Here is a 19,646-nt window from a genome sequence, read left to right on the forward strand (position 1 = left end):
TTAACTCTTGTTGGGTCTTTCTTTTTTTTTTTTAATTAGCCTCTTGGATTAAACAGTAATCATATCATCTACAGATAATTAAAAACTCATCTCCTCATTTCTAATGTTTATACCTCTTGGGGATCAAGTTTTCCATTGGCTTACATTATTATTTCAACATTACATTTGCATGAAAAAATGAAAAAAACTGAGATAGAATAGCAAACACAATATGTGACACAATAGAGAATTTCCAGCATCAATCTAAATCCTGCGATTATTTTAAGACAATTGCACCAACCTGTACCAGACCAACAACAGGAGTTTCATCCAGCCCTCTGCATACTGCTGAAATGTGCCTCAGGGCCTTGGGTTTGATGGGTATTGAAATGTCCCACTCAGAAAAACACAGAAAGCTAGACCCACCATTGCTTGTTTCAACCAGAGCTAACCCCTTGGCACAGGCTGCAGTGTTGACATGCATACCCAAAATGCATTGCAACTGCATGTAGACAGATTCATAAAAGAACAAGGATTTGGAGAATTAATTAAAGATCACCAAAGACTCCTGCATATGGTTACAAATTCCAGAATCCTAAGCTCTTTCTACATCCAAGTGATTATAATATTAAAAATATACCCTAACTAAATAACTTTCAGACTCTCATTGATTTTACCTGAAAGTGTGAATCCTTATTAAATTGGAACTTTTTACAGTGGTAGTAACCTGCAGCTTAAAGGAAAAAATTACATGAACTACCTATGTAGACATGTTCTGCTTGAGTTATTTTTATCACCAAATTCATTTTAATGGTTTGGTCCAGTTCTTCTTTTTCACACATGGAATGTTATAAGTTGATGGCCAACCTACAGGTTTGCTGGCGGTAGGTAAGGCTTGCTTCCAATTCAGTCAGGACCAGAGGAAGGGGACAGAGATCATAGGCTCTTCCACGGGGCTATACCTATGGGAGCCTGGCCATGTCCAGTACTATGACCAAGTGTGCATATGTTTTTCCAGAAACATTTGACCATCCTCTAAATCTGGAAAAAGTCCTTCAAGTTATTCTAAATGTCAGTCCTTTCTATTATTTAAGGAAGACTAACATTTGTTCATTTCCCTCATAAAACAGGAAAGCATACACAACAAAAATGATACAGGGATAAGTATTATGTTGCTAGCATTATGTTAATCTCAATTACAACTTACCCTTAGATTTTCATAATACTGTCACTCATATTCAGAAAAACAATGGTCCTTATTTTGATTTATTGTATTTTCCATGGTTACTTAGACTTTTGAAAACACAGGTGAATTTTTATTATTGTCATAGAATACTTACCTTTATCATTAAGTATAGAGCCCATTATACTAGGCACTGGATAAATATTTGTTAAATTGAACTATGTTAACATTGTCCATTAAATAAAGGACCTTCAACATATTAAGAAAGCAAAGTTGAAAACGCATAAATGCAAAAGCTTCTAGTTCCCTTAGGAACAACATTAAAACTAAATTTAATAATAGATCCTTCCACTGTTAGAACAGTTAGCTTTTCAAAGTGCTTCCAAGCAATATAACTCATTCTATCAAAACGGAGTAATAGAAAAGATGTATTGACTGAGCCACAATTATTCCCTCAACACTGAGAAACCTTTTTAAAGCGTCAACAGGTCTTGGTGGAAATGTGGATATACGAGACAAAAAAGTAAAAAATGACTCAGGGTTTTGACTCTTTTTTTTTTTAACTAGAAGAGCTAAGAGGATAGTTGAGAGAAAACAAGGTTGGAAGAAAACAACCAAAGTTTGCATCTACGTCCAATACAAACTCGTATTTATAATGTTAAAGTTTTATTTATTCTAATTTTGCCTGATTTTTACATGGCAATGCACATAAGTTTTTTTGTGTCTGATGTTTTATAAGCTCTTCTTGATTACATAAATAGGAAGCTGACTGTAATCCTTTTTCTATCTCAAATATATTAATATCACTGACTCTTTGAAAGTAGATCGTAACGTTATTCTCATTTGTGATTTGGGCATATCAGATTTTTTTTAAGTTGGATTCATTTGAACTAACTGAGATTAAAGGCATTAACCAGAACACAATATGAAACATAGGAATAACAATTCTCTTTCTCCTTACAATCTAAAATGACAGTGATCTTCAACTAAACAAGCATTTCTTTAGCATACACAAGACACCATTAGCCACTCACTGAAGGTACAGTGGGTGAGATGCAAGCTACATGTAGGTCAAGCTGATGGTGTGTAATTTTTGACACATCCACATGTTATAAAACAAAGTGCCCTGGCTACAGACTCTCTTGACTTACCTTCTTTGTGGAGTTGATGATTGTGCTAAGCACAGAGACTAATTTTACAATCTCCTTGTTGTCAGCAACATTCTTATAATAATTCTTGGGTTGCACTGAAATAGGTAAATGTACAGATGCTATTTCAAGGGTATCTAAAAAAGAGAGAAATAAGAAGATATGTTTATATTAACACCATAGCCATCAAACTTATTAAGAGATGAGGTGATGTCTGGAGTGGAAAAGTAAGGACCTATATAAAAATCTTCTCCTTCATAAAATCAATGGGAAGAGTAGAAAATATTGTTGAAACCAACTTTTCAGAGCTCAGAAAAGCTTGCAACAATCCAGAGTGCTTATTTAAGAAAAACTGTCAATTTCAATTCCATCAGCAAGTTTTGTGGTGTTTTAATTTGCGCCCTCTCCAGCTCTATGGTATCTGGGAAAACCAGCAGCCTTGGAACCAAAGTTGCTGTGAAAATTGAAGGGGCAGTCTGGGTTTGCAGCTCCTCAAGATGCTCCGTCCAACAGAACTGTCATACTTGATGTCTGGAAGCTCACTGGAAAAGCCTCATTAAAAGAGCTTATCTTTTTTTAACCGACTCTGGGATCACAAGTGGGAAAAATGCTATCCCCAAAGCGTCTGTCAAATACGATCAGCAGCAATTGTTGAACATCTCTGCTGCCTGAGGCAATGATAACAGCTGGGGCAAACAAGGGGTTGGCCAAAACGTTTTTTAAAACATCTGGGGAATGAGATCAGATACAGGGCATGGCGAATTTCTGACATACCCCTGGGCCTCTGTAAGGTAACACATATTGCAGAGACATACATATGCCCAGAAAAGATACAAAGGCGCTAATCTTTCATGTCCAGATGAATCTGAGACCTTGAACAAGCAGTAGATAAACGCAAAAGCAGTGTTCTAGACTACCTGAACATTTAGGGTACCTCAACGCACATACAGAATACAAGGGCAAAGAGTGAAAGACTCATCGGTTCAAGGCATTTAAGGAAAACTCTGGGCAATCAAAAAAAAATGGTCATTAGCTGACCATTAATATAAAAAAGCAGAGACTACAGTAGTCTCTGTATACTGAGCAAATAATCCGAGAAGCTAGACTATATGAAGACGAATGTGGCATCGGAATTGGTGGAGGACTTATTAACCTGTATCAACCAGATAACACAACTTTGCAGCTTACTGATGAAGATCAAAGACTACAGCCTTCAGTGTGGGTTACACCTCAAAATAAAGAAAACAAATATCTTCACAAATGAACCAATAAGCAACATCATTATGAATGGAGAAAGAATTGATGCTGTCAAGGATTTCATTTTGCTTGGACCCACAATCAATGCCCACGAAAGCAGCAGTCAGGAAATCAAATGATCCATTGCATTAGACAAATCAGCCAATAGGAACCATCCCTGATGAAACCCAGACATTGGACTTACTAGACAGTGATTTTATATCAACTATTATAAATACTTCTGTAAAGATTTACAGCCTTGGTCACCCTATAGGGCAATTCTAGTCTGTCCTATAGAGTTGCTATCAGTCAGAATCGACTTGATGGAAGTGGGATATTATAAATATGGAGCCCTGCCAACACAGTGTTTAAGAGCTTGACTGCTAACCAAAAGGTCAGCAGTTCAAATCCACCAGCTGCTCCTTGGAAACCCTACAGGGCAATTCTACTCTGTCCTATAGGGTCGCTATGAGTCGGAATCGACTCAACAGCAATGGTTTATTATAAGTATACTCAAAAAATATATATGAACCCATGCCTAAAGAACTCAAGAAAATATAAAAACATGTCTCACAAAATAGATAATATCAGAAATGAAACAGAATTTTTTTAAAAATCAAATATACATCTTACTGTTGAAAACTATAATGATATGAAAAATTTACTAGAGGGGCTCAAAAGTAGATTTGAATTGGCAGAAAAATCAGTGAACTTGAAAATAAGCCAATTGAGATTATTCACTCCAAGAAACAAAGAGAAAAAAAAGTGGAGAAAAATGTACAGAGCCCCATAAACCTGTAAGGCACAGTCAAGTATGCCAACATAACCCCAGTAGGAATCCCAGAAGGAGAGGAGTAAGAAAATGGGCTAGAGAAAGCATTGAAGAAATAATGACTAAAACCTTCCTAATTTCATGGAAAAAATTATCTAAGAAGCTCAATGAATTCCAAATAGTATAAACTCAAAGAGACCTAGGTATATCACAGTCATACTATCAAAAGAAAAGTGGGAAATTTGAAAACGGCAAGAGAATGGAATAAGTTACCCTGTACAAAGGATCTGAATAAGATAAACATAAACCATGGAAACCAGAAGGCACTAGGATAACATATTCAGAATGCTAAAAGAAAAAGACTGTTGAGCAAGAATTCTGTATCCAGCGAAGCTACCACTCAAAAATGAAGGAGAAACTAAGACATTCCCAGAAAAACAAAAAACTGGGAGATATTATGATTAGCAGACCTGCCTATGAGAAATAGTTCAGACTGAAGTGAAAGAACACTAAACAATTATGCAAATCCACACACGCAAAAATAGAGAACAACCAGGTAAAGACACCACAAAAAAAGAAAATTACAGACATATATCCCTCATGAACTGAGATGCAAAAATCCTAAACAAAATTCTAACCAACAGAATTCAACAACATATCAAAAAAATAATTCACCATGACCAAGTGGGATTCATACCAGGTATGCAGGGTTATGCAGGGTTGGTTCAACATTAGGAAAAAAATCAATGTAATCCACCATATAAATAAAACAAAAGACAAGAACCACATTATCTTATCAGTTGATGCAGAAAAGGCATTTGACAAAGTCCACCACCCATTCATGATAAAAACTCTCAGCAAAATAGGAATAGAAGGAAAATTCCTCAAAATAATAAAGGGCATTTATACAAAGCCAAAAGCCAGCATCATCCTGAATGGAGAGAGTCTGAAAGCATTTCACTTGAGATCGGGAACCAGACAAGGATGCCCTTTGTTACTCTTATTCAACACTGTGCTGGAGGTCCTAGCCAGAGTAATTAGGCTAGATAAAGAAATAAAGGGCATCCAAACTAGCAAAGAAGAAATAAAAGTAACTCTATTTGCAAACGACATGATTTCATACACAGAAAACCCTGAAGAATCCTCAAGAAAACTACTGGAACTAATGGAAGAGTTCAGCAGAATATCAGGATACAAGATAAACATACAAAAATCAGTTGGATTCTTATACACCAACAAAGAGAACATTGAAAGAGGAAATCGCCAAATCAATAACATTTACAATTGTCCCCACGAAGATAAAATACTTAGGAATAAATCTAACCAGACATGTAAAAGATCTATACAAAGAAAACTACAAGACACTACCACAAGAAACCAAAAGAGACCCACATAAGTGGAAAAACACACCTTGTTCATGGATAGGATGACTCAACATTGTAAAAATGTCTACTTCACCCAAAGCAAACTATAGATAAAATGCAATCCCAATCCAAATATCAATGGCATTTTTTAAAGAAATGGGGAAACAAATCACCAACTTAATATAGAAGGGAAAGAGGCCCCGGATAAGTAAAGCCTTACGGAAGAAGAAGAACAAAGTGGGAGGCCTCAGACTACCTGATTTTAGAACATATTATAACACCCCAGTAGTTAAAACAGCCTGGAACTGGTACAACAACAGATGCATAGGCCAATGGAACAGAATAGAGAATCCAGATATAAATCCATCCACAGACGAGCAGCTGATATTTGACAAAGGCCCACAGTCTGTTAAATGCAGAAAAGACAGTCTCTTTAACAGATGGTGCTGGCATGACTGGATATCCACCTCCAAAAAAATGAAACAAGACCCATACCTCACACCATGCACAAAAACTAACTCAAAATGGATCAAAGTCCTAAATATAAAATCTAAAGCGATAAAGATGATGGAAGAAAAAATAGGGACAATGCTAGAAGCCTTAATACATGGCATAAACAGTACACAAAACATTACTAACAATGTACAAACACCAGAAGAGAAACTAGATAACCAAGAGCTCCTAAAAATCAAACACCTATGTTCAGCCAAAGACTTCACCAAAACAGTAAAAAGATTACCTAGAGACTAGGAAAAAGTTTTTGGCTACGACAAATCTGATCAGTGTCTGATCTCTAAAATCTACCTGATACTGTAAAAATTCAACAACAAAAAGACAAATAATCCAATTAAAAAATGGGCAAAGAATATGAACAGGTACTTCACCAAAGACATTTGGGCTGCTAGCAGCTACTTGAGAATATGCTCACAATCGTTAGCCATTAGAGAAATACAAATCACAACTACCATGAGATACCATCTCACCCCAACGAGGCTGGTATTAATCCAAAAAACACAAAATAATAAATGCTGGACAGGTTGTGGGAGAGACTGGAGCACTTATACACTGCTGGTGGGAATGTAAAATGGTACAACCACTTTGAAAATTGATTTGGCGCTTTCTAAAAAAAATTTTTTTTTTTTTTTTTTTAGAAAGCTAGAAATAGAACTACCATTATTGTTGTTGTTAGGTGCCATCCAGTCGGTTCCAACTCATAGCAACCCTGTGCGCAACAGAATGAAACACTGCCCGGTCCTGAGCCATCCTTACAGTGGTTGCTATGCTTGAGCTTGTTGTTGCAGCCACTGTGTTAATCCACCTCACTGAGGGTCTTCCTCTTTTCCACTGACCCTGTACTCTGCCAAGCATGATGTCCTTCTCCAGGGACTGATCCCTCCTGACAACATGCCCAAAGTATGTAAGGCACAGTGTTGTCTCCTTGCTTCTAAGGAGCATTCTGGTTGCACTTCTTCTAAGACAGGTGTGTTCATTCTTTTGGCAGTCCATGGTACATTCAATATTCTTCGCCAACACCACAATTCAAAGGCGTCAATTCTTCGGTCTTCCTTATTCACTGTCCAGCTTTCACATGCATATGATGCGATTGAAAACACCACGGCTTGGATCAGGCACACCTTAGTCTTCAGGGTGACATCTTTGCTCTTCAACACTTTAAAGGGGTCCTTTGCAGCAGCTTTATCCAATGCAGTGCATCTTTTGATTTCTTGACTGCTGCTTCCATGGCTGTTGATTGTGGATCCAAGTAAAATGAAATCCTGGACAACTTCAATCTTTTCTCTATCATGATGTTGCTCACTGGTCCAGTTGGGAGGATTTTTGTTTTCTTTATGTTGGGATTCAATCCATACTGAAGGCTGTGGTCTTTGATCGTCATTAGTAAGTGCTTCAAGCCCTTTTATGATCCAGCAATTCCACTTCTTGCAATATATCCTAGAGAAATACGAGCCTTCACAGGAACAGATACATGCACATCCATGTTCACTGCAGCACTGTTTATAATAGCAAAAGGATGGAAGCAACCAAGATGCCCCTTAACAGATGAATGGATAAATAAATTATGGTATATTCACATACTGGAATACTATGCAACGAATAAGAACAACGATGAATCCATGAAACATCTCATAACATGGAGGAGTCTGGAAGGTATTATGCTGAGTGAAATTAAAAAAAAAAAAATTAGGCAGTTGCAAAAGGACAAATATTGTATGAGACCACTATTATAAGAACTCAAGAAAAAGTTTAACACAGAAAAAAATATCCTTTGAAGATTATGAGGGTGGGAAGGGGGGCAAAGGGGTATTCACTAATTAGAAAGTAGACAACAACTATTTTAAGTAAAGGGAAAGACAAGACACAATACAGGAGAGCTCAGCACAACTGGACTAAACCAAAAGCAAAGAAGTTTCCTGAATACAACCAAACGCTTCGAAGGCCAGAGCAGCAGGGATGGGGGTTGGGGGACCATGGTTCCAAGGGACATCTAGTTCAATTGGCATAACAAAATGTATTAAGAAAATGTTCTGCATCCCACTTGGTTGAATGGCATCTGGAGTATTAAAAGCTAGCAAGTGGCATCTAAGTTGCACCAATTGGTCTCAACCCACCTGAGGCAAAGGAGAATGAAGAACACCAAAGACGTAAGGTAAAGATGAGCCCAAGAGATAGAAAGGGCCACATAAACCAGAGACTACATCAGCCTGAGACTGGAAGAACTAGATGGTGCCTGGCTACCACTGATGACTGCCCTGACAAGGAATACACAGAGAATCCCTGATAGAGCAGGAGAACAGTGGGATACAGACCTCAAATTCCCATAAAAAGATCAGACTTAATAGTCTGACTGAGACTAGAGGGACCCCAGAGGTCATGGTCTCTGGACTCTTCGTTAGCCCAAGACTGGAAGCATTCCCTAAGCTAACTCTTCAGACAGGGATTGGATTAGACTAGAAGACAGAAAATAATACTGGTGAGGCGTGAGCTTCTTGGTTCAAGTAGACACATAAGACTATGTGGGTAACTCCTGTCTGGAGGTGAGATGAGAAGGCAAAGGGGGACAGGAGCTGGTTGAATAGACACAGGGAATACAGGATGGAGAAGTGTGCTGTCTCATAAGGGGTAGAGCATCTAGGAGTACATAACAAGGTGCGTACAAGTTTTTGTATGAGAGACTGACTTGATTTGTAAACTTTCACTTAAGCACAATAAATAAATTAAAAAAAAAAAAAAAACACCGGTAAAGGTACTTGTACAGGTAAATATAAATACAGTGTAAATGTATTTTTATTTCTGATACTTTTCTTGTACTATCTTATTCAAAAGGCAACTGCATAAAGCACTGTAAAACTGTGTGGACAGGATAAACAATACTTGGTATATCCAGACAGTAGAATATCATTTCACAATAAAAAGAAATGAAGTACTAATGCATGCTACGACATGGATGGAATGTGAAAACATTATGCCAAAGAAGAGAAGCTGAGGCACAGTTACAGATACTTTCTAGACATAACCAAACATCTCATGAGATTGATTACTGGACCAGAAAGCTTAGGACCATAGTCTCATGGAAGTGCTAGGTCAATTGGCATAACAGAGTTCATAAGCTTTATGTTCTATATCCTAGTTTGGTGAGTAGCATCTAGGGTATAAAAAGCTTGCAAGCAGCCATCTAAGATATAACAATTGCTCTCTACTCATCTGGAGCAAAAGACAAAGACAGAAACCAAAGACTCAAAGAAGAAACTAGTCTACAGGGCTAATAGCCTACATGAACCAAGGCCTATCTACCCTGAGACCAGAACTGATGGTGCCCAGCTACGCTACTGACCATTCTGACCAGAGACACAAGAGATGGCCCTGGATAGAATGGGAGAAAAATGTAGAACAAAACTCAGATTCTTTAAAAAGGCCACACTTGACTGGTAGAGACTGGAGAAACCCTGAGATATCTTTTAAACTCTGTCCTGAAACCATACCCAGAGGTCACCTTTCAGCTAAATAACAGATTAGATTATAAAATAAACAATATCACCTATGAGTACTGTGTTCCTTTAAAAAAAAAAAATGTCATCTGTATGAGACCAAAGGGTCAACATTTACCCTAGAGCAAAGCTGAGAAGGTAAGTGGGAGTAGGGAAGCTAGATTATGGAAACGGAACAACCAGAACAGAAATAAGGAGAATGACGAAACATCTTAAAAAATGTAACCAATGTCACTGGGCAATATGTACAGAATTTGTTAAATGGTAAGCTAATTTGCTGTGCGAACTTTCACCAAAGATTACAGTATTATAATACATAAATAAATGGAAAAGCTAGTCACAGATGACCACATATAGTAGGATTCCATTTATATGAAATGTCCAAAACAGGCCAATGCATAGAGACAGAAAGCAGATCTGTGGTTGCCAGAGCTTGAGGGGAGGTTGGAGGGGAAGTGACTGCTAACAGGCACAGCGCGTTTTGTTACAGAAGCCCTAGGAAACTAATCAAAGAAGAAATACAAGTCAGATCAATAAATGTTACAGTGACTGTTTCCCAAGAACTGAAAGAACATGTACCTTGAAGTTCATTTTCTCCCATGTCGTTGTCAGAATCACTGTCTTCATTATTCCTCAAAGCAGCCATTTTTCTTTCACGCATCTTTTTCTACAATGTAAATGGATATTTTTCACCTCTGCCCCATTTGTAAACAGAAGCAGCATCATGTGAAATAATTCCTTTATCCCACACCCACCGTGGACAACAGCTCACTGCTCCACTGTCGAACCCCTTTGGGGACGCTGACTATGCACTCCACAGCTTTGTTCAGGGTCTGCTGTATGTCCTCCAGGGCAGGGGTCATGGCGATGTGGGGAATGGCCAGCGTGATGCCCGCCTGGAAAATGGGCAGACTGTTCGGTTTCATCTTGGATATGTTGTTTCTGTCTGAGTTAACACAGAAAAAAGATAAGATTGAATATTTTTAACTTAAAATTGGGTTGACCACATTTTTAACCAGAAAAATTAAAGCACCTAGAACAAGTATCTAGTACCTAACAGAAGCTCAACAGATACTTGTTGAATGAGTAATTCAATCAACGAAATAAGACTAACGGAGGATCTAGCTGCGTTCAAGACCCAGAGCAGTTCCGTAGACTCCAAGCCATTTTCTGCTGATGATAATTTCTTGGTATACCCTCCTCCATAAATAAAACTGAGCGTGTAAGATCAGGCCCTAACTATGCAAACTGTTACCTAAAATCTTTGAAGATGGTGTTGTCCAAGTAACAACAAGATGCCAGCAAATGAGTGAAATGTAGAATAAGTAAGCAAAAAAATGAAAAACAAGAGTAATTCTCAGAACAAGTCAAAGAGAGATTAAATAACCAGTTTGGAATTTCAAATAAAATATATACTGTTTCTACCAGAGAATATATAATCCAAACTCAGAGCAGAGTGGAAGGGAAAAATAAAGTATAACTCACCATTCTTATGTAAGTTGGTTTTAAAGTTGGGTATAGATATAGGTATGAATATAGAGACAGAGATATGTCCTGTATTATTTTATAAGTTGAAAATACCTATAACATATAAAGTTGGGAAATACCTGTAATTTAATATTCAGCATATCAATCAACATTCGGTAAATTCTAATAATCTTCCTGTGTCAAAGAAAAAGACTATCTCCTATTCTGAATTGAAATAAAACATACCACCAAAATTCTTTCAAAGATTCCACTTCTATTTATTCACTTTTAATTGAATTTCAAAGATGCTTTCCCTTAAACACCAACATTTAAAATAAATAAAAAGATTTTATTATCTTTTATTTTATTCTTCACTTTTTTTAACTACATTTATTTCATTATTTTTCTATTTTTAATTTAAAATTTAATTTCCTAACGTCTTTCACCTTGATAGATTTTTGTTGGCCGAAATGCAATGTCTGTTTATGAATTGTTCGGAGGAAGAGACGATTGTATTGAGAATGAGACAATCACCTCGAAAGTACTGAATTGACACGAGAAAAGGAAAGTATTTTCTACTTTGGAGAGTGTGCCATTAAGAATATCTTTCTTGCTTTTACAAAACTAGCTGATAGCCTAACAGTTTAACAATGAAATTATTTTTTCTATGTATCTTCTTTTAAAGGTATTTTTTTTTCCTTCAGCAATTATAAGAAATCTTATGACAAAACGATTTAAAATGCTGACTTTCATGTTATTAACAAAAGATAAGTAGCTTTAGGCAAATTACCTCTATGCTTCAGTTGTAAAATGAGAGTACTGACATGATTTACACAGTAGGATTATTGGGATGATCAAAGTTCATCATGTATAAACTTATGAGGAAGCTCTCAATAAACAGTGACTTTTTTAATTATTTAAAATTAACAGGAATACATAGACACATAAGGAGCCTTTGTGGTGCAAAGGTTAAGCACTCAGTAGCTAACTGAAAGGTTGGCAGTTGGAACCCACCCAGCAGCACTGCAGGAGAAAGACTCGGCAATCTGCCCTCGTAAAGATTACCCAAAAGCTGAAACAAAACCAGTTGCTGTCGAGTCGATTCTGACTCATAGCCACCCTATAGGTGTTTCCCACAGGGTTTCCAAGGAATGGCTGGTGGATTCAAATTGCTGACCTTTTGGTTAGCAGCCATAGCCCTTAACCACTGTGCAACCAGGGCTCCTTCGTAAAGATGAAGCCTAGAAAATCCAATGGGGCAGTTCTACAACATCACACAAGGTCTTTATGAGTGGAAAATCAACTTGATGCCACCCAACAACAACACCACATGCACACAAGTGCACACACGCCAGCATCTATGCCTGGAGAGCCAGGACACAACTGTGTGGGACTATTACCCCGGAAGTGAACTGTGTGGGAGGCATGAATGCGCTTGCGAATGGCCTCTAGTGTGTTCCTGGTAACTTTCAGCAGAGCATCGGCATTTTGATGGTTGAAGTGAGAAAGCAATTCGCAGGCTTCTTCCTCTAACATAACAGTCTCTTTCTTCTTTTTCTTGATCATCATGAAGGGCAGAAGGCCAGCCCCAGTTTCACTGGCATTCAGGGAAGATGTCAAGGTGTCAGATTTTCCTTCTTTTTTCTCTGTTACAAGGTATGTGAGAGGAAGAAAGAGTGAGGAGAGAGACACACACACACAAGAGAGAACCAGACATTGCAATTAAAATATGGTTGCAATTAAATAAATTATTGTAACTAAAGAGGAGAAAATTAAGATACATTACATGAAATTTAAAATCACTTAAATGTCATGCGTTTTAGAAAAGGGTAGGAAGCGGAAATCAGGGCACCACATGAACTGGTGGAGGCCTCTTCTCCTCCATATGAGGCAACAGCCAAGAAGAGAGGCAGGAGAGATGGCTGGAAAAGCTAGACTTGGCTCCAGGGGCCTGGGTTCTGGTGCTTTCTCTTCCAACCATGGCCACAGAAACTTGGGGAAAAAACTTTCCTTCTCTACACCTCAGTGTCCTCACCTGTCCTTCAAAAGGTTTTCTCTAGATGGTTTCCAAGGGGACTTCCAATTCATGATGCATCCTACCATATTGATAAGGTAAAATAAAACACATACCCATATCAACATGGAGCCCTGGTGGCGTAGTGGTTAAGAGCTTGGCTACTAACCAAAAGGCTGACAGTTTGAATCCACCAGCCACTTCTCGGAAACCCTATGGAGCAATTCTACTCTGTCCTATAAGGCTGCAATGGGCCAGAATTGACTCGACAGCAGTAGGTTTGGGTTTTTGGGCTTTTTTATATCAACATGCAAGGAGAACTAACAAGGGCCAATGCAAAGTACATGTGTACAAAGTTTAACAAAAAGCAATAGGAATTAATGACGTGTAGCTCAAGCTCATTATAATATGTTCAGAATCATAACTTCAGATTTGTCCACAGCATTATAAAATCAAGAGGGTGTTTACAGAAGGGTGAAATCAATTACTATGTTGAAAATTAAATTTTAGTTTTCAGCAAATGTCTGAGAAAAATAAGATCCTTCCATGACCACATCTCTTACCTGAACTGTCACTTTGCAAATCAACCCTATTCTCTTTGGATCCTTTTTCACTTTCTTCTTTAGATGGAACTTCCACATCCAGCAACATATTTATTAGTTCATTGACTGCTTCCTCCACTAATGAGCTTTTAAAATGTAGTATCTGGGCACCATTTACACAAAGGTCCTAAGCAAAAAAAAAAATGAGTAGTATCATATTTGTTTATCTAGCTCTTGACAGCACATTAGTAATGGTTGCAGTGCCCTGGGTTCAGCCTGCACGAGAAGTTTTAGCCTCTAACCATGGTTGGTCATGCCATTCACCCTGTCATGGACTGAATTGTGTCCCCCCTCCCCCCAAATATGTGTTGAATTCCTGGCCCTTGGACCCGTGGACGTGATCCTGTTTGGAAATAGATATTTTCCTTTGTTACATTAACGATGTCATACCAGAGTAGGGTGGATTCTGATCACTTCTGAGTTATAAAAAGACCAGAATAGACACAGAGACACAGGCAGGGGAAGACAGATTCTGCGTGGTGATCATCTACAAACCAAGGATCGCCAAGAAACCAAGGACTGCCCAGGACTACCGACAAGGAAGGAAATGACACAGCCAAGCCCCTGATCTGGACTTTTAGCCTCCACAACTGTGAGAAAACAAATTTCTGTTCTTTAAAGCCACCCCCTTGTGGCATTTGTGTTACAACAGCACTAGCCTAAAAGACACTAACCCAGGCCAGGAGTTCTGTAAAGGAATGTGTTAAACACAGGGTAACCAAATGGAGCAACACAGACACACTAGCAGTGGAGGAAATAACTTTGAAAGTCATCAGCAGCCTCTCTTCCAATGAAGCTTCCATCCTATCACATAAATCTGTTCTACTCTGCCTCCCTTCTACCCTCACCTTTCCCAACAAGCAATCATCGTTTCCTAATTCCTTTCAAAGATATTCTCTTCCCCTCTAACTAGCCTTCCACTTCCCCCACCTAGGAGAAGCCCAAAGCAGGTGAGCCAGGTGGTCTACCCTCTCACTCACATACACGCTAGCCATGTAGAAGCTTGGCACTGGGAATTCACAAAATAATTTTTTTTTTTTTTTTTTTTTTTAATGCAACTGACTTCCTAAAGCTACCCAGGAATCGTTCTGCATGGCCATAATCATTTTTCTCTACCAGGCCCCAAAAGAGCTATGCCCTCATACCCTGGTGGCCTCAAATCTTTACACCATCCTCCCCCATCACGCTCTGTAAATGATCTTGCTTTCAACAACACGAAGCAAATAAAGCTTATCAGTTTTAATAAAGGCCAAGTCCTGAAGGCTCATCCCATTCCCTGGACCCTTGCCTTCACCTGGAAGACAAATCTGACTTCATCATTCCCCTTAATTCCCTCTGTTTCAGTAAATGCAATGTTTCTCCTTCTACTCAAAGATAATCCCACGGCTTGAGTTCTGAAACACATTCTCTCCTGCTTCCCCAGTTACCACGTGGTATTAACTATCTCTTCTTACTCTCCCCTCTCTGCTTGATACTCCCCCTCAGCTTAGGAACATGCTCGATGAACTTCAACTCTACATCTTCCTCCAGCTGCCATAACAACCCACTCCCAGCTCAGGGCCTCTGCACTTGCTGCTCTCTCCTCCTAGAATGCTCTTCCCCAAAGATATTTATGTGGCTTGCTCCCTTACTTCCTTCGTTTCAAACATAATTACAGAAGTCATTCCTGACCATTGAAGAAATAGCAACTTCCTTCCGGGTACCCCTTTTCTCCATTATCATCTTAACGAATTTTTCTCATTGAACTTATCACCATCTGAGGCATTATTTGCTTATTGAGGTTTTGTGTTGTTTTCCTGTATCCTCCACTTGAAAGTGGGATCCGTGATGGCAGAATTTCACCTGTTTATTCACTGCTGTAACCCCAGCAGTGGTTTGCAGTGGGAGCTCCCAAAAAATTACTGCATTAAATGAATTATGAAAATTAAAAAATTTCAAGAAAAATTGTTCATGTATATTAGTAGTCAAAATCCAAATTAAAATTACATTCCATGATTTTGCCTATTACTACATTAAAATGTTTTAATTATAATAAAACAGCATTTGTTGGAAGGCAGGGAAATTGGTACTATTGTGTTGCTGGTGGCATTGTGACTTGGTATCACCCTTTTGAAAAGCAATTTGGTTACAGGTATCAATAGCCACTCAATGACGCCATACTCTTTGACCTAATAATCTTACTTGGGGAAGATAATAATCCTAAAGGGGAAAAAAAGTATGCTACATAAATAGGCTCATTATAGCTCTCTTCAAAATAGGAAAACCGAAAGCCATCTAAATGTCCAGCAATAAGGAACTGAGAAGCTTAATAAAACATTATGAAGGTATCATTAAAATGATGGTTATAAAGGCCATTTGGCAACACGAAAAATATTTTATGAACAAACGTTAACACGGATTGAAAAAAAAGAAAACACTACCCCCAAACCTACTCATGTATAGCAGGTATTGCAACTTTATTAAAAGGCATGTAAACACGCAAGACACCAAAATTACAGCAAAGGTGGTGCAACTGATTAAGATGCTTTTTTTTTTCTTTTTTTAAATATTTTGAAAGTTTTCTTTTAAATTTAAAATAAATACTTATTTATAAAACAGTCATCAGAATAGGGGTAATATCTAGAACTATGGTGCCAGGTGATTCCTTGGGGTGGGAAGGAATATAAAAAAATGAACAGGAGGGATAAGAGGGAATTTTAGGTCTATCCACAGTTAGTGAATGGAAGGAGGAACAGGAATTGGAAATTTATAAAATGTCAAAATTAAAATTTGATTGTAAAATATAAACAGAAGATTACCCATGTGCAGAAAAAGGTTAACATAGCAGGTCTAAGACTGCTTGCAAGGTTGGCCCTTGGCTGGCGTCTGGGAACCTAGATTTCAGGAGTGTGCCCGCCGTTCCCTAACTGATGAGGATGGTTGGCTGTGCCTAGACGGCTTGTGCCAACAATGTGGCTTATGCTGAATACCTGCTTTGTTTCTGGGAGTCTAGAATTTGAGAACGCACTAGGCAGAAGGTGTCTATGTGACAACACTCAATAAATACCTTGGGTTCTTCAAGAGACAGAAAAGACCACATAAACCAGAGACTACATCTGCCTGAGACTGGAAGAACTAGATGGTACCTGGCTACCACTGATGATTGCCCTGACAGGAACACAACAGAGAGTCCCTGATGGAGCAGAAGAACAGTGGGGTGCAGACCTCAAATTCTCATAAAAAGACTGGACATAACGGTCTCGCTGAGACTAGAAGGACACCAGAGGTCGTGGTCCCTGGACCTTCTGTTAGCCCAAGACTGGAACCATTCCCGAAGCCAACTCTTCAGGCAGGGATTGGACTGGACTAGAAGACAGAAAATGATACTGGTGAGGAGTGAGCTTCTTGGCTCAAACAGACACATGAGACTACGTGGGCAGCTCTGTCCGCAGGTGAGATGAGACGGCAGAGGGGGACAGGAGCTGGTTGAATGGACATAGGGAACACAGGGTGGAGAAGTAGAGTGTGCTGTCTCATTAGGGGGAGAGCAACTAGGAGTACATAGCAAGGTGTATGTAAGTTTCTGTATGAGAGACTGACTTGATTTGTAAACTTTCACTTAAAGCACAATAAAAAAAAAAAAAAAAACCCTTGGGCTCTGAGTCTCTCATGGGCTTCCCTGGGCAGAAACATGGTACACATGTTGCTGCATTTTCATTGCTGGGGGAAGGGTGTGCCCTGGGTGACCTGTCATGAGGGAAGAGAGTAGGAGGGAACCTGCACAGGGATTTCTCCAGGCTCCACCTCTGCCTTTTTCCCTTATGAGCCAGCTCGTGGCCATGTCACTCTTAGCCCTGAGTACAGCTATAGGCTGAGTTCCACAAGTCCTTCTACTGAATCTCCAGATGCTGCATGGGCTTAGGGACCTCCAACCAAAAAACCAGCTGCCGTCGAGTCAGGATCTGCTCGTGGCGACCCCATGTGTGTCAGAGTAGAACAGTGCTCCATAGGATGTTCAGTGGCTGATTTTTCAGAAGTAGATCATGAGGCCTTTCTCTTCTGAGCCACCTCTGGGAGGACTTGAACCACCAAGCTTTCGGTTAGCAGCTGAGCACGTTACTGTTTGCACCACTAAGGACTGGGGGTTCACACGTACCATATTAAGATCAGCACTGAAGAGTCCTTACAATCAGGAAGCCCATTACGAACAATTCCCATGATACTAATGGGACATTCCCAAAGAACTTACTTCATGGAACACTGCTTCCAGGATCTTACTCCGTTTGCAAATACTTTGGGGAAATAACAGGTTAAAGAAAGCTCAGTGAACTCTTTTTCAGGAGACCTTATTTTAACGTGCGGGTGTGCACTGCATCTGTAAAAGGGGGAGGGATACTGGGTGCAGTCTGTAGCCTAAGCAGTTTGCACCCACATTCCAACTTTCCCAGCTTACCTAAAAACAGCTCCAGAACTGTGTGCCACCGAACAGCAGTTTGGGAAACACTACAGAAATGTTCAAACAAGAAATCCTGTCCAGGAGTTGTTTAAAACAACTGTTTCATTAAATTAACCTTAGCTTACTAGAAGCTCTTTTGCAAAATAGTTTTATTCACCAAAAAAAAAAAGAGAGAAATTAGAAACGTGTTCCATGACAATTTTCTTCCTATTGATCTGAAAAGAAAGACGTTCCCCTTCATTTTCAAAGTAGTCAGAAGTTCAGCATTTAGATCCCTTCTGTCACAGAGCAATCACAGTTAAGATGATTTTACGCCTCACAAAATGCCCTCTCTTTAGAGAAAAATGAATCACAAAAATATTTTAAAATAAAAAATATCAGTCTTTTAATGACCTTTGTGGAGGCCCGGTGGTGCAGTGGTTAAGAGCTAGGCTGCTAACCAAAAGGTCGGCAGTTCAAATCTACCAGCTGCCCTTTGGAAACCCTATGGGGCAGTTCTACTCTGTCCCATAGGGTTACTATGAGTTGCAATTGACTCGACAGCAATGGGTTTGGTTTTTGGTTTAATGGTCTTTGTAGGAGTCCCTGGGTGGTACCAATGGTTAAGTGCTTGACTATTAGCCAAAAGGTTGGAGTTCAAATGCATCCAGAGGTGCCTCAGAAGGTAGGCTTAAAGACCTGTCTTTAAGGTTTTACACTCTGCACACATGGAGAGAATCAACAGCAACTAACAACAATGACCTTTGTCATCTGGAGAAACTCTTCACAGGTAAGTGGCTCCTCCTGGGGGAGTTGGCAGAGAGGTGTGCTACTCATTTCTTCTAGAATGGCGTCGATACGGAACTCAATCAAGTCATTGACCCTGTTCAGCAGCAACTCCAGTTCCTCTTTGGAAAAAAAAGGTTAAAAAAAAAAAGAGAGAGATTAAAGCATTTTGTTAAAAAAAAAAAAAAAAAAAACCTGTGGTTAAACTACAGTAGGAAATCAGGATTAAAGTTACTCAGTTTAGCATTAGTTTATATAATGCCCCCTAAACGTATCATTGTTCACCCTTCATTTTCACAGCCTGCCAAGGTCTGACTTGTACTTGAAGACTCAGCTCAAATGCCTCTCCCCCAGGAAGCTTTTCTGAAATCTGAAGCTCTTCCTGTACTGGCACTGTGCCCTACGCATACTTCATCACTACACAGTCCATATTGTCTACTCATGTGACTTAACTTCTTCTGGAATTCACCTTTTTCATCCATGTATCTTCAGCACTTGGCACAGTACTTATTCCACACTACCCATTGACGTCAAGTCGATTCCAACTTACAGTGACCCTACGAGACAGAGCAGAACTGCCCCATAGGGTTCCCAAGGAGCAGCTGGAAGATTTGAACTGCCACCTCTTGGTTAACAGCTGAGCTCTTAACCACTGTGCCACCAGGGCTTCATTTCAC

The 19,646-nt window shown here is 39.2% G+C and overlaps 1 protein-coding gene across 1 annotated transcript in view; it reads right to left on the reverse strand.

Moving 5' to 3' along the window:
* DNAH5 (dynein axonemal heavy chain 5) overlaps positions 1–19,646 on the reverse strand; it is a 280,971-nt gene that overhangs the window by 211,884 nt on the left and 49,441 nt on the right. Inside the window, exons 17-22 of the mRNA XM_064279684.1 lie at positions 18,946–19,091; positions 13,719–13,896; positions 12,554–12,790; positions 10,442–10,632; positions 10,266–10,353; positions 2,314–2,447 (exon numbers count right to left, since the gene is read on the reverse strand). Of these exons, the coding sequence (XP_064135754.1) occupies positions 2,314–2,447; positions 10,266–10,353; positions 10,442–10,632; positions 12,554–12,790; positions 13,719–13,896; positions 18,946–19,091 (974 nt within the window). The remainder of the gene's footprint in view (positions 1–2,313; positions 2,448–10,265; positions 10,354–10,441; positions 10,633–12,553; positions 12,791–13,718; positions 13,897–18,945; positions 19,092–19,646) is intronic.

The sequence above is a fragment of the Loxodonta africana genome, chromosome 2 (assembly GCF_030014295.1).
Source record: "Loxodonta africana isolate mLoxAfr1 chromosome 2, mLoxAfr1.hap2, whole genome shotgun sequence".
Lineage (NCBI taxonomy): Eukaryota > Metazoa > Chordata > Mammalia > Proboscidea > Elephantidae > Loxodonta > Loxodonta africana.